At 48.9% G+C, this 15,783-nt stretch overlaps 1 protein-coding gene across 36 annotated transcripts in view; it reads right to left on the bottom strand.

The window, feature by feature from the left end:
• ABI1 (abl interactor 1) overlaps positions 1 to 15,783 on the bottom strand; it is a 391,827-nt gene that overhangs the window by 147,861 nt on the left and 228,183 nt on the right. For 19 of the 36 annotated variants that reach the window (XM_086941617.1, XM_086941621.1, XM_086941633.1 and 16 more), the window contains exons 4-5: positions 5,044 to 5,058; positions 4,118 to 4,218 (exon numbers count right to left, since the gene is read on the bottom strand). In XM_086941617.1, coding sequence (XP_086797743.1) covers positions 4,118 to 4,218; positions 5,044 to 5,058 — 116 coding nt within the window. The remainder of the gene's footprint in view (positions 1 to 4,117; positions 4,219 to 5,043; positions 5,059 to 15,783) is intronic. The other 17 variants (XM_086941618.1, XM_086941624.1, XM_086941642.1 and 14 more) reach the window with 1 other exon arrangement.

Here is a 15,783-nt window from a genome sequence, read left to right as displayed (position 1 = left end):
GTCTGTAGCCAAGCTTCAGCAGAACCCTTCTCGGAAATGCACACAACTGCCTCCCCAAGGAATGCAAGTGTAGTGTGCCACTATGAGATATTTATACAATTTTGATAGGAAGTGGGGTGAGGGACGACGGGAGAGAGGGGGGAGCTGTCACTCCTCTAGAAAGCACCATGTTCCACTCTGCCTGTAACTTAGCAACTGAGCACCTCTCTGCATAAAAACTGGAGTGCTGCTGGACCTTCCGGAGATCAGGAGACCACAGTGCACTAAGTGTCGGAGGGGCTGGGGCGGAAAGCACTGGGCGACGGACCCTGACACAGCCGCTATCCTGCCTCTACTAACGGGTACTACTGGTTCCCTTTCACAGAAGGAAGCGGGGCCGCGCGCGACTGTCACGTGACTTGGGAGCGCGCCCGCGGGGGTGGGGAGGGGAGACAGCAGCCCTGAGAAGGGCTGCGCACAAGCCGGGGGATAGGGTGATTGGGGTCTGCACGAGCCGGGATAGCGGCGATACTCCAGTTGCTAATATGCCCCTGAAGGTTTAATTTACAGAGGTGTATCTGTGAAGAGGCGTGCCTTACTAGTGCAGTTCTCCTGGATTCCGTGAGTAAAACACAGCACAAGTCAGGGGCACTGCATGAGTCGGGAGTACTCCTGAAGCTGCATAAGTAGGTCACATCAAAATTGTTGATAATCACCTCCCTAGAATTCCATGACAATACTATTTTTACTACTGCAGCTATTACTGATACAGGCATTGGGATGGTCGGGTGACGCTGTTGACAGACAACAGATGCTTATGTCTAACCAAGTAAATGGCACTCATTTTATCAACCTCAGATGGATTAAAGGAAGAGTGGACCTGCTCTGGATTGGACCCTGTGCCTTTGGGAGGAAACACGGATCCTCGCAGTGGACACATCAGTGCACCGAGTCACCAAACTATTTCTTCACAGTTATAAGGTTATCACCATCAAATATAAAATCATAAGATCCCTGTGGGCTTCATGATTATAAATAAAGTGGTTAGGGCGAGCAATGAGATAATGGGATGATAAGGGAATTGAAGCTCGAGACTTGGAGTAAATACAGCTGGATAGGATTTTTGAGATATATGTAGAGTAAAGTAGCCCTTATGTTTAGATAATCTAGGCTATAAAGTGAAAAGTCTTGTTCACACCTTAACTCATGGGATTCCAACGTGTCTTTTTGATGCGTAATAATGTAGGTAAGGGAACTATAATTCTACATGTCCTTAAATATTAGACAATTATGGCATGAGGCATAACTCGTAATCACTTTTTGCTACAGAAGTCACAGAATGCCTGTCAACAGTGCCAGCTTTAGGAAGGTGCAACAAGTGCCATCGCACTAGGGGCCAAATTCGTTTGCATGACAGGCTGAGGAGAGATAAGCGCATCCTGCCGAGATCTTGGTGTGTGTGGTGCATTTTTCCGGTAAAAATAACAACATCATGACGACTCTGGTGATTAGCATACTTGAAAGCGAGATCTATTTGTCTCATGTCAATTTTGACTCCTACTAAAGACTGCAAGGAATAGCTGTAGGGAGCTGGGTGTTATCCGCACCTCACAGGTTTGAATACTGAATGACGCGTTTTTAGGTTGATAAAAGGAGCACCATGGATTCGGAGAGTAGTGAGGCCTCTTAATTGCAAAACTGTGGTCGACGGCTACGTGGAAAGAAATTATTCTCATGAAATGTATTTATAGTATGTCTTTCAGCCTTGGATTAACAATGGATAAAAGTAACATTTTATATGTTAAAAAATATTGAGGCAGGGGTAAACGGCATGAGGAAGTGAGAGTTTACAGATAAAACAGAAGGAAAAATGGGTGTTTCAGAAAAAAGTAAGAGTGTTCAAGTTGAAGTGTGCAGCGTGTAAAATGACGGGAGAGTGCTTTGGCACAATAGGCAGAAACATGTGATGGTTTAAGTTCCCATAACTACCATCAAAGTCCGGTAGTAATTTCCTTGTATCTTTCGATAGAGACATGTCTAGATCCCCATTTCATATTTGCCAAAACACAATTCTGTATCCTTGGTGTTTTCATTTTAGCTAAGTAAATGAGAGAATTATTTCAACTGTACCGTCCAAATTGAGTAGATTTGTGCCCGGGTCTTCATACATTGCATATCCCTGGGTAAAAATCGGCCAGCTCCCACAAATAAGCATTGCGGCACCTGTGCTCCACATCCGAGCGGGGGAGGAGACAGGGGGGGGGGGGAGCTAGGAGCGCGAGGGCTGCTGGCGCATGCGCTGTTCCTGGATCTGCGGCTCGTGCACAGTGTTGGCGAGGCAGACTTTAGGGGGCTCTTGTAATCAAGACGGAGACGCTGCAGTATGGCGATGAAGACTTCGTGGGGTAAGGGAGTGTGCGTGCGTGGCTGTGTGTGTGCGTGTGGGGCTGTGAGTGGGGTGGGTGGGGGGGTGTTGTGTGCGCGTGAGCTTGTGAGTGGGGTGGTTGGGGTTAAACTGTCCAAATACTTAGTAAAGTTGTTTTTGTTGCAAACGTACTGCTGAACGCGTGTTTAGGTGCAGAAATATGAAAAAGCAACCAGAGTCGTAGTAAAACGGCTTCAGACACAGTGCCTTTGCCAAGATAAGGGGGTGCATGTGGACAAGGCGCATCTTTACTTTGAGAAGGAAAGGGGTGTTTATGTAGGCGAGAGGCTTACTTGCGGGATGGAGCTTCCGAGGCAGGGGATGTGCACGGCGCCGTGCACGGCGCCGTGCGCGCCCTCGAGGAGGAATCTGAGACAGCGAGGCTCGTGCCTGAACGCTGTCTCAGATTCCTTCGAACACGCCAACAAAAGGTCCATCGCTACGCTCGACCTAAAAAGAAGTATTAGCAACATCTGTTATGTGAAGAAATGGCTTTGGTAGGTCACAAAGATAAATGAACTACATATATTATTCTATCATATCAATTACTCCGTAGGCATATATCGAAAGCAAATGCAATCTCCTACTATCATGACCTAAAACTGATAATTAACTGAAGTCATCACATTTGCATCAACCTACTGCCTTCTCTCAAAGATGCATCTTTCCCCTATGGCGGAAGTAAGAGTAGCTAAGTTCTCTTAACTCAACCATGCTGAAGAGTGGGGATGGGAGTCGCAGACGATGATCTGTGTGGAGACATAATCAAGAGAAACTGCACAACCTCAGCTATCCCTCCCACCTCATTTTAATCGTGCAAGCCCAGAAACGTGGCAGGAGGTGGGAAAGAGAAACAAGGTATATTTTGTGTCCTTTTTGGTTTTGGGCCATCAAATGATGAAGCATGCCTTGAGAAGTTACGGGTGAGACGACCTCTAAAAAATCTTTTGATGACCCTCTCAGAAAGAATTCCCAACTACTAATAGGTAGCAGGGACATTAAGTAACCTCAAGTCGTTTTGTGAGTTATATATTTTGGGTCCTTCACAGCCCCTGCAATGGCATTCATGCTTCCTTCTGCTTGTAAAATGGAGGCGATTAAGAGGAAAGATGTAAACGCGGACAGAAAGAATATTACCTTTCCCAAGATCAAAATGACAACATTTTGAAAGCCAGATTTCTGCTTAGAGATGTTAGTAGCAAATAGAGCTGCACTTGCTTTTACTAACCAACGCGTCACTGGTGAACCCTGCAGTGAAAGCTGCTCAATTCTGAATGGTTGGCTGTCAAAGGCTTTGGATAAACTTGCTCCCTATTGTGAGCAAGATCTGTGAAAGCAAAGAAAATCAGCATGCAAAGCAAGCTAGCGGCATGCTGATAGAAGGCAGACTTAAAAGGAAAGGGAAATTCTGGTGTGCGCTACAGTAAACATTCCTTGCATGGTCAAGGAAAATGTCTACAAAGCCTACAATGAATCATCTGCTATTTAAAAGCTTTATAGAACTGGTGCACTCTTAATATTTAGCAGCCACTAAGAGAACACCAGCTAGGAACATAGTGTAAAGTCAAATCCACGAATATCTGAAATAGGCAACAAGACAAATTATTTATGACGTCACATCTCTCCGAAACCTAGATGTGGTCTGGCAGAAGCTCCATTCACTCTTTCAATTCTCCTGATAGCAGACTGAGTGCCATAATCTCTTATGCTCACCCCAAAGTTCCCCGGCCAGGCATTGGCGGGCTCGGCGGCTTCTGCGTAGGCGGATTTGTTCTTGATAAGGTGCCAGTTCTTGGGGGCTGATTACTTCCATGCTGTAAATGAAAGGTTGCACAGAGATTATCATCCTGCAAGCAAGACATATAAACGTACTTTGGTCGTGTTAAAAGAGGATTACCAGACATGCTCGGTTATACAAATTATGTTGCATGTGTTTTTACCTATATGTGACTCACTAAATACAGAACTAAAAATAATTAAGGACAGTAAAATGGATTATGAAGCATGCTACATTGGCAGAAGTAGCTTTATTGTTTTTTGGCATATCAGAGGATTGTTTAAACTTAAGAATACAAGGGGTTGCATTCAGAATTCCCGATTGCGGAAATGAAATAATTGATCATGTAAAATGGCGGGGGAGGGGTGTGTGTTTTTTTTTGGTTAAGCGTGAACGTAGTCAATAGGCAGTGGAGCTCTGCACATGCGAGTATGTTGTAAACAGGCAGCCACATTGCTTTCAGACTTCTTAAAATGGCGCCATTCAGAGAGGCAGTCACAAAGCTTTCAGGCCTTGCACAGTAACTTTCTTTGTCCAGGTCATTCACTGGAGTCTGGGAAGCTTTCCATTATAACGAGAGTCAATAACAGCGAGGCAGCTACAATTATGCGCAAAGCACTACAAGTTATGTTAGGCAAATTAATATCTCTACCAGAACGCGGATGTCAATATATCCGTGATATATTAGAACATCAAGCCTAGTGTTGCCGCTTTGGAATGAGATGGTAAAGGATTAATGTATTGACATAACCAGAGGAAAAAGCAGACAGAAATGAACGTGAGAGTAGGTTTATACATTTTCAGAACGTCTAATTTTTAGGGAACAAGGGTGTTCTGAACAAAATGAGAAAACTCCTCTTACCTTTGCCTTTAGCCACTTAAAGTTGGCAAAAGGGAAAAGAAAAAAGCAGAAATTAATGGCAGAATAGGTACAACATTCAAGCTACATATTGGTTGCTAAAATTAGCTCCACTTTCCTTGTCCTGCTTTTTCTCAGTCTGTTTTTAGTTTTCTCGACCACTCCCTTTATCCCACATTTTCTTCATCATGCTTTGAAGTAATCTCAGCATTGCTCGACATGTGTGCATACAAGTGATCGCTGGCAGGTTAAATTAAAACCAATGTAACGTTTAAACCTGTCAAAACAAGCTAGTACAATGCCTCATTTCTGGCTGCATCGGAGTAACCACATTCCATAAATGCCACAGTTCAGCATTCAGATGCCAACAAGTTGAAACATGGCCTAGAAAATATATTTCAAAGAGCAGTTTGCTTAACATTAAAACACAATTACATTGCCACATGTGCTCTCAATATTAAACGGATATGGCCACGGTGCATTTTCCTGTATCAGAGCATATTCCTGCCACAACCAGCCTTCAAGACATATCACATTTTTGTGGCCCTGCTGAAAAGAACCACATCAAAGATGTTTGCGGCGATCAGATCCTAAACACAGCTTCATAGCACTCTTGCATTAAACGGAGAACAATCCCAGGAGAGAGCATACACTGGATACGTTGTTGACATGTCACGGTTTCAGCCCTTTTCGCATCTGGACAGGTGGTGCAGTCCTGCCACGTTTCACAGGCTCCAGGTCAGGTTTTTTCCCTTTTGCATTTTGGGACTTGTAGTCCTGGTTTTATAAATATTACGTAAGACTACAAGTCCCACATTTTAAAGAAAAAAAACCTGGACTGGGTCAGCTCAACACCCATGAAACTGTGGAACTTTAGAGCTTTTTTGGGGTAAAGGGACTATTGATTTTCATGGGAGGGTAATTCTGCCTACTCAGTAACTGGAAAAAGAACAAATGATGGACAGAATGCTGAAAAATGTCAAACACCCCCCAGTACAGAGATCCAGGCCTAAAATCCATAGTTTTTTGCACACCATGCCAGTCCAGTTTGGAACCAGCCATATGCAAATCAGTCTTCACCACGCTGCCCATGGGAACAGTGCAGCCCGAACTGCCAGGCCAGGTCCTTCCCTGGCCGTGAACAAGCACCCTCGGACCAGTTTTGGGGTAGCACCCCGCATCAGCCAGGTTACTAGGGCTGGACACGCCGTAGAAGGCACCGTTTATTTTTCCAAGTGGGCAGAAATGGTGGGGGTTGGTTTTCATGCAGTAAGGGCTGGTTTTGCAGCAGTGCCGCAATTTAGGCCCCGTGTACCAAAAGCTGCACTAGTGCTAAAGCTGCCAGTAGCACTTCTCAATTGCACCACCTGCACCGAAACAACCTACCACTCCCCCACACCATGCCCCACCCACCCACGTCCGGTCTACCTGTATTGCCAGGGCTGGTATGCGTTTCCTGTCCGGCCCTGCAGGCTACCTTAACTCTTGTGGCAAAGGGAGCAAGGGACCAAAGTCTGGGTATACTCGTCCCACTTAAGGCGACAATTGCAAAAAGAACACATGATGGAAGGAATGCTGAACAATGTCAAATACTCACCTCCAGTAGAAAGATCTGGGCCTAAATCCATTTATTTTTTTGCTCACCAAGCCTGCCAGTTTGGGCTGAACTGTTCCATTGGGGAGTACGGTCAAGGTTGGTTTATTTGCATATGCCTGGGTCCAAACTGGGCTGGCGTGGTGAGCAAAAAAAACAATGGATTTAACCCATATCTCCGACTGGGGGTGAATGTTTGATTTGTTCCGACCATCATATGTGTGTTTTGTTCCTCAGTAACTGGAGCTATTGGGTATTAATGATTGGCAACTCATCCCTGTAAAGCAAAATGCCAAAAATGTCTCAAAGGGGTCACGCGAGATCGGGCAGAGAAATGCCAAAAATGTCCCAAAGGGGTCACGCTGGATTGGGCAGAGCCAACATTCAATAAATGTGCAATGTGGCATCATGCATGGTCTCTTTAATACCGTTTACATGTTAATGTTTAGCTTTTTTTCCCAAGTCAAGATTCTTACTTAATACCATCCGGTAAATGTCATTGGCAAGGTGGCTTCACATTACAACGCAGCCACCAGAGTAGTTCATCTTGTTATGCAAAAGTGCCCACCAGGTGAAATCTGCCAGCCCGGCAGGAACTCTGACAGAAACCCTCCGCTTCGCACTGCCACGCTTTCCATAATCAATTGTAATGCTGCAGCTTAAAGGGTCACTCTTTGGAGTCACAATAGATCTCAAAGCACAAGCAGCCACTTTGTTCTAGCCTCTTCTATGTGTTCCTCATTTCATTCGATTAAAAGCAAGTTTATCTTGTGCCTACATTGGCATCTTCCTTACCATACTGCTTCCCCTTCACTCTTGACATTTCAAGAGAACTAGAATGCTGCACTCAAAGTTCGAAGTCAGGGTTGAGGCGTCAGAGAGAGTGTAACTGAGAGGCACTGATGGTGAGAAGCCTGCAAAAAAACCTTTATTTTTTTAACTCTGTTTTTGCCTGATCTCTATAAAGAAGTTTAAGCACGTTATCAAACGAAGGAACATTCAACGTCCGTTCTTGAAGGCTCAATGCAGGACTGGATTAAGGCAAGTGCATCTAATTTCTCTACTCCGGATGCCCTGGGTATGTTTCAAAACACGATGCAACAGAAACGTGACCTGTGTATGATCTCACTGAGCCAAATTTTGCAATTTATACTTGCCAGGCTAGAAAGCAGTTACATGGTTTATTTGACCACCAAGTGTCAAGTCATGTTACGCCCAACAATGAGTTGGTTTGATCCTTTAACAATTTTTATTTACCTAGTCTTTCAACAGCCCATTTTTAGGTCAAGCCTGGACAGCGCATGCGCTGCTCTGCAAGGCAAGCCGTATTCAGGTATGGACTTGAAGCTCCGCCCGCTCTACACCAATATTTGTCAGTGGCTTGTGTCATTGTCCTTTGGAAACTGGCTTTTCATTGGTCAATAGGCTTAGTAGTTACTCCATAGAGAAGGAGGTATTGAGGCTTTCCTATACAAGTTCGGGGCTCCAAAATATTTCAAGCGAGTACGTCTAAATGTTCAGGGCAGCCTTGGAAACAGGGTACAAAGTCAGAATCAGATGGGGAATAGGATACTACTCTGACCTAGCTCCTAACTGGGACTCCCCTGGAACACCTTGTTGTCTCAGAGACAGTTTGGCGGTACCCATTAAGAGTGCGGGCATAAATATCTGGTCCGACCTGTTAGATTCAGAGGAGATCCACCCCTGGGAATTACTGAGGGCTAGGATTGGTACAGGGTTTTTCAGATTTAAGTATCTACAACTGGTATCCTGTTTTGACGCAGAAAAAGGTGAAGTAAGAGGGAATTGGGATATTAAAAGTTTGTGTCAATCTGTACATCCAATAAAGAAAGATATCAGTGTGGTATAACCATCTATTAGAAGCTAAAGATCTGGAAATCCCATCTCTATCTTTGGTCTGGAATCAAACCTTCCTTGAACCCTCTATAGACGCCCTGCTTGAGCCTTCATTTAAAGTACTATATAAATAGATCAAACCCGCAAATCTAAAAAAGAATCACTTCTTTGTCATCAATAGACTATTATACCCGAGCTAAAATAGCCAAGTATGCTCCATCTCCACCACCAAAATACCCAAGATGTATGATGTCCATCGCCAATGACCTTCACATCTTTTTTGAGTGTCCCGAACTAAAAATCTTCTGGAAGGGGATTGGTGACATTCCAAGAGGTTTTTGAAGCTAACATTGATGTTAATTTGTCACTAGTCTTTTTGGGGGATGATGGTTTATTTTGTCAGACCGCACCGCAGATTCATCGTGGGTTATTATATTTGGTGCTACTTGCGCGGAAAGAGGTCTATAAAAAGTGCAAATGTCCCCTTCCTCCGAACAGCGAGGACTGGCTTAATGCCACATTTGCTATGGCTCGCCTGGACCAGTAAGGAGAAGGGGACAGCTCCCCCCTCGACCCTCGACAGCTCGACAAACAGCTTATGAGATGGGGACATTACCTGAGATTAATATAGTTGGTCCTATGATTACACCAAGTCCCCCTACAAACTGGACCGGTCGGGCGATCTAAGCAAGTGCGGTAAGCCGGGGGGCCCACAGATCGAAACATCGGCTTCATAAGACCCACAGAAGCTTATTGGTGAGATGAGGACAAAAAAAAAAAAAAGTAGTTCCTCCTTAGTACTTCCTGGTCTCATTTTGTAACCATTCCATGAGGACAACCCCTGTTACATGTGTTGTTACTCGTAGGCTTTAATTACAGCCTCCAAGCACTATTCCCTTACATGGTTTTCGCCTGCCTGCTGACACACTCTTCCTCCATTGCTTTAAACATTTTTTTTTTGTTATATATAGCACAGCACGCTCATGCAGTGACGGCCGTGCCTTTTGTTTATTTGCCGGAAACTAAACAATTGCCAATACTGTTAAATTCAATCTTTCTCCTTTGACAACCAAACATTAGATATAAACACAATGTGGGTACAAGACTTAAAGTTTAGTCTGAATGAATCTCTATTTTATTTTTTCCTTGCATACATTTGTTGGTTAAATTTCACCAAGTTTCACATTTACAACATATACAATACACGCCTAGAAAAACTTAATAAAACTGTACACTATACATATTCAGAAACATTCACTACTTACAGTCACTCAATAGGTCAGACATTCAACCTCACACTCTAATACACAGAAACATAACCCTATTTACAATTAAATGCTAGTATAATAATATACAGAAGCCATAGAAAGTTCTTTTCCTAATCACATCAATTTCAAGCACTGTTTGTAGTTTGAAGATCTTATGACTATTTCTATGGCTTCTGTATATTATTATACACTCATAAGATCTTCAAACTACAAACAGAGCTTGAAATTGATGTGATTAGAAAAAGAACGTTCTATGGCTTCTGTATATTATTATACTAGCATTTAATTGTAAATAGGGTGTTGTTTCTGTGTATGAGAGTGTGAGGTGGTTGAATGACTGACATTGAGTGACTAAGTAGTGAAGGTTTCTGAATATGTATAGTGTTCAGTTTTATTAAAAGTTTCTCCGGGGGGCGTGGCTAAGATGGCGGCGTGATCGGTCGCAGGTCCCGGAGGCTCCCTGCCCGATCCCGCCAAATTGCGCCCAGTTGCACAGCCTGATCTCCCTTTCAAGCCCAAATCGACCCCTCCAGTTGCCGGACTCTTGCTGTGTCGCCCAGTGCCCTGCTCACTGCCACTGATGCTGTGCCGGAGCCAGGGGAGGTCGCGGACGGATCGCCGCTACCGCATCATGGCGACCGCTGCAGCCTGGTGAGAGCCGGCATGCTCTACCCCTGGAGCCCTGCGGGGCTCCTGCGGCCTCTCGCAACCCAGCCCGGAGAGTGCCCGGCACACCCGTGCCATCCTGTGATTTCCCGACTCCCGCCTGCGGGGACCCCCCCGGCCCGGGGACGCAACGGACGGAGCATCGTGTGCCAGCCGGGAGTCACGAAAATAGACTCCCCGGCTTTTGGGCCTGCACACGCTCCGGGAGGACTGCCTGCCTGGAACCTCGCGCTGCCGGATGAAAGCGCGTCTGGCCGCTGCGGCGACTCCCACCAACCTGCATCCTACCGGCCCCCTCCGGGCCCAGCCTGCCCTCGCCTTCACCGAGGGGGACGCCTTAACCCAGCAGAGACGCTACACGGCGCTTGGGCTATAGCTGTAGCGCTGACAATACGGGAGCCGGCGTGCTCCACCCTGGCGGCCCCCGATCTGCACACGTGGCCCGCTGCAGCTTCCACGAGCGCGGCCCGGCAGCCCTGAGGCCTGGCCCCCGCCGGCGGAGTTTCTTCAGATCTGCGGCCTGGCCGACGCCCACCACACTGCCGGCACCTCCGACACCTACCCCCCTGGCCTCGGTCCTGGGCCTACTGGTGTCGCCCAGGGGGTAAACTGTGAAGGACTGGGACCTCTTGGAGGCACGACCACTGGGGCATCGAGAGAAGCTGCAACACCGCCTCACGGAGAGCTGAGTGGCCGGGGGGAATAAGTGGACCGGATCAGAGCTGCCGACCCATACTGGTGCCACCACTGACTACAGCCATACAGGTGAGGAGTGTGGTGGGGGCGTTGCGGTGGACCTCGGGGGGCACACTCAAGCCCCCGGCGCTAGGCCTCAGAAACCTCTCCTTTCCATACATCCCGCCACAGACTGCTCGCCTCGTGCTGCACAGACCCACAAGTACCCTGGTCCTCACGGACGGAAGACTCCGCGGCGTTTGCCGCTTGCCCTGCCACCGCACATTGGGTTTCCCGCCTCCTGTGTTGCTCCGCAATCTGGTTCCTCCCGGTACAAGCCTTTTGTGCGGCCGCCTACCTGCTGTACCAGGGTAGTCTTCCATCCACCGCCCACCACTACTGAGGGGCCTACCCACCGGGACCTGCTGGCCCCACACCCACGCTCCACCGCGGAACTCTGACACCAAGGGCCTTTACGACCCTACAGCCAAGATGGCGGGACAGCGGTCGAAAAAAGGGTCACAAACGCTCCCGGAGCTCCTGGCCAAAACACAGTCTAAGCCCAGTAAAGACCCTACTTTCCCCCCCACTGCAAAGGTCTAAGCCCAGTAAAGACCCTCCTCCCCCCCCCCCCCACTGCAAAGCAGTCTTCTACGCCGACGGAGGACCACTCGCCCATTACTAGAACTTTCTTAGAAACACTCTTTAACTCCTTGAGGGATGATTTCCGATCCCTGAAGCAAGAGGTGGCGGGCGAGGTTCAGGAGCTCCGACGAGACGTGGAGGGCCTGGGGGAGCGGGTGGCGACGATTGAGGAGGCGGATCAATCCAAGAATATGGAAATAACACACCTCCAACAAGAACTTGTGTGTCTCACTGACCAGCAACTAGACCTCCAGACCCATACAGAGGATCTCGAGAACCGTTCCCGCCGGAACATACGGGTCCGGGGGGTCCCTCAAAAATCAGAAGGTTCCGATGTCACGGGCTACCTACAGACTCTCTTCCGGTCCATTCTGGGCGAAGCGGCGGACTTTGAGATACGCATTGACAGGGCCCACAGGGTGGGACTCCCCAGACGGTCCTCGGTGCCACCACCGGACATACTGGCCTTTTTGCCCGACTTCCCCCTAAAGGAGCGAATCCTCAGGAAGGCACGAGGAGCCCAGCCTCTTCAGTTCCAGGGCCATTCAATAGCCCTCTACCTGGACCTCTTTGCCATCACCCTGCAGAAACGTAAGGAATTCCGTAAAGTGACGGACTTCCTTCGACAGCACGAAACTCCGTACTCTTGGGGTCACCCATTCTGTCTCATCTTCAAATGGGACGGAAAACTGCACCAAATGCGCTCGCTCAGAGACACATGCGCCCTCTTGGGACTTGAGCACGAGGTAGATGACCCGACCCTAAGCCCATCCAGAGGACCCCGAGAAGATGGATGGCAAACTGTGTATCGCAGAAGTTCATCCTCGCGACACCTGAGACCAGACGCCTCTACTATCACTCAGGAACGCGCCACGGCAGTTGCAGAGGTGGCCAAGGAAACCTCTCCCTCAAGCTGACTGCGGCAACGCTAGGGAGATCACTCTTAGCTTATTCCCCCCCTACAATGGGGGATGGGGTTGGGCGGGGGGCCGACGTGTCCGCCACGCGCCATGACCCAAATGGAAGACTTCACCGCAGCCCTGTGCGAATTAACAGGACTGGGACTATACCCACACACTCGTGGGCGTTGGGGTTTTGGGTGGGAGCGGGAGTTGGGGGGAAATGTTGACGGTATCCTTCTCCAGTGGAGAACAGTTGTGGATGCAAGGGGGGAGGCGGGGGGACGGGTTGGGGAGGAGTTGGGGGGGAACCAGGGTGACAAAGGGGATCTGCTACTACTGGACTGATGAGACTATTACTTTGCCTTACTACTCTTCCTCGGTCCGCAGACGTTTCTACGACATTGTGCATCTAGGCCGAGAACACACACGTTATACACACGTTATACCGCACATAGACCCACCCTCTACGACAATGGTTAGTCCCACACTGAAGATACCGACACTCAACGTCAAGGGCTTGAACAACCCTATTAAGAGACGGGCGATACTCTCATACTTGGAACACTCTGAGGCGGACCTATGCCTGCTCCAAGAAACCCACCTGTTGCCCAAAGATTGGCATAGACTGCGCTCTCGTGCCTTTCCCCAACAATTTTTCTCTTCCCTTCCCACCTAGAAAGCTGGGGTAGCCATCCTGGTTTCCAGACACTTTAGAGGGACAGTGGGGACCAAGTCAGGGGAAGTTAAGGGCCGTCTCCTCACACACTCTTTCCAAGTTGGAGACCTACACCTCACGGTCGGGTCGGTTTACACTCTCAACACGGGTTAGGAAACCTTTTTAAAGAACGCCCTCTCTGAATCCCTTCAGTCATCTAACTCACTCATACTTATTGGGGGGGCACCTTAAATTGTCATGGACACTAACAAAGATAGGTCAGGACACCGATATGGGGACTCAGGCGCTATTACCGCCGCTGGGGCGGACTGGCTGAAGGACCGAGGCCTGGTAGACATATGGCGTACTGTACACCCTACCACAGCACAATTCACCTTCTACTCCCATGTCCACCGCACTTACTCCAGGCTAGACCACTTCTTGGGATCGTCTGAATTGCTACCTAAAGTAACCAGTGTCGACATTGTCCCTGCGGCGCTCTCGGACTATGACGCCATAGAGCTAACTATCACTGCCCCGGTCACCTCCCGCCCTCGAGGCACATGGCGACTTCGAGAAACCATGTTGCAACGGCCAGCGATCCGCGAGCGCCTGAAAGCCTGTATCACCGACTACTTGACACATAATGACACTCCGGAAGTGTCATTGTCGTCCTTATGGGAAGCCCTGAAATCGGTGGTCCGTGGGGAGCTCATCGCTATAGCCGCCGAGGAAGCTAGGGATCGCAGGGAAAAGAGGTCCGAACTCACGACTCAGGTCGAAGAACTAGAAAGAGTCCACAGTTGCACTTGCGCCCCACGTGTCTGGCGACAGCTGAAAGCGGCCAGGGCCCAACTGGCCTCCCTTGACACAGATAGGGCGGAATTTGCGGCACTCCGCTTCCGACATACATACTACGTTGGAGGCAACAAAACTGGACGCTTACTGGCCAGTGCCCTCAAAGCCAAGACCCACCGCACAAAAACCACAGACCTTGTAGACAGCTCGGGGAACACTCTCACTGAGGACTCCCAGATAGCCAACGAATTCCGGACCTACTATGCCTCATTGTATAAAGCTGATACACCGCCCCTTAGAGAGATAGGCACGTACTTGTCCTCGGCGGCCATCACTGAGTTATCCCAACCCAGCGCAGATACGCTGGATGCCCCCATTCGACTGGAGGAAGTCACGGCAGCCATAGCCAGACTTCGCCCGCTGAAATGCCCGGGCCCAGATGGCTTCTCAGCGGGATTTTACAAATTGTTCAGTCACCTAGTGGCCCCTATTCTTACCAGACTCTTTAATTCCTTTGACGGTCCGGGCTCTATCCCCCCTGATAGGTTAGCGGCTGAGGTGATCGTCCTGCCCAAACCGGGTAAAAAACCGACCCACTGCTCGGCATTCCGCCCGATCTCATTACTGAATTTAGATCTCAAGCTCTTCACTGGAGTGCTGGCGGCTCGCTTGGGTCCGCTCCTACCCGGAATCCTAGAACCTGACCAATCGGGCTTCGTGCCCAATCGCCAATGTGGCGACAACACTAAAAGAATGCTACATCTAATGGATAAAACGCACTTCCAGGACTCCGACGCAGCACTCGTAGCCATCAACGCAGAGAAGGCTTTCGACCGCGTCGACTGGGCATACTTGCAACAGGTATTGCTCCGCTTCGGTCTCGGCGACCGCTTTCGGTCCTGGATAGCCAGTTGTTACCACCGACCGCAAGCCCGAGTCCGATTGGGCGGGACGCGCTCCGACCCCTTCGATATCCAACGCGGGACGAGACAGGTTTGCCCCCTTTCTCCCCTTTTATTTGCCCTTTACATCGAACCTCTGGCGCAGAAGGTCCGAGACAACCCTGACATAACTGGAATCGCCTTCGGGGGCGAACCACACCCCATCAGTCTATACGCTGATGACATTATAGCTGCTCTTACCCGACCCACCCACCCACTCGATACCTGCCTTCCTAAGGGAGCTGGAAGCGTTTGGCACGGTCGCCGGCTTCAAGGTCAACAGGGGTAAGTCTCTCATTTTGCCATTGGGGTGTAACACCCACCCACACGCCCCAACCTCTGACTATGGCTGTGACCTCCAGGTCACCTCGGCACTCCCTTACTTAGGAGTCACCCTCACCCACTCAACCACTTCGACAGCAGCTCTTAACTACAAGTCTCTTACCGCCCAGATCAAGGCGGGTCTCGCGCGTTGGTCTAAGCAGCCTCTGTCCCTTCTGGGCAGGGTGGCAGCGGTGAAGATGTCAGCCCTACCCAAAATCCGATACGTCTTCCAGACTCTCCCAGTTTTCCCCCCAAAAGGCACCATCTCCGATCTACAGGCAGCATTGCATCACTTTATTTGGGAGGCTAAAAAGGTGCGACTTCACAAATGGTTGGTCCACCGGGGCACGGACGAGGGAGGTCTGGGGGTCCCCAACTTATTACAGTACTTCTATGCCACGCAGCTCCGATATCTAGT

This window comes from Lissotriton vulgaris, chromosome 10 (assembly GCF_964263255.1).
Source record: "Lissotriton vulgaris chromosome 10, aLisVul1.2, whole genome shotgun sequence".
Taxonomy (NCBI): Eukaryota; Metazoa; Chordata; class Amphibia; order Caudata; family Salamandridae; genus Lissotriton; species Lissotriton vulgaris.
Note: the sequence above shows the minus strand (reverse complement) of the source record. Positions and strands in the feature narration are given on the sequence as shown.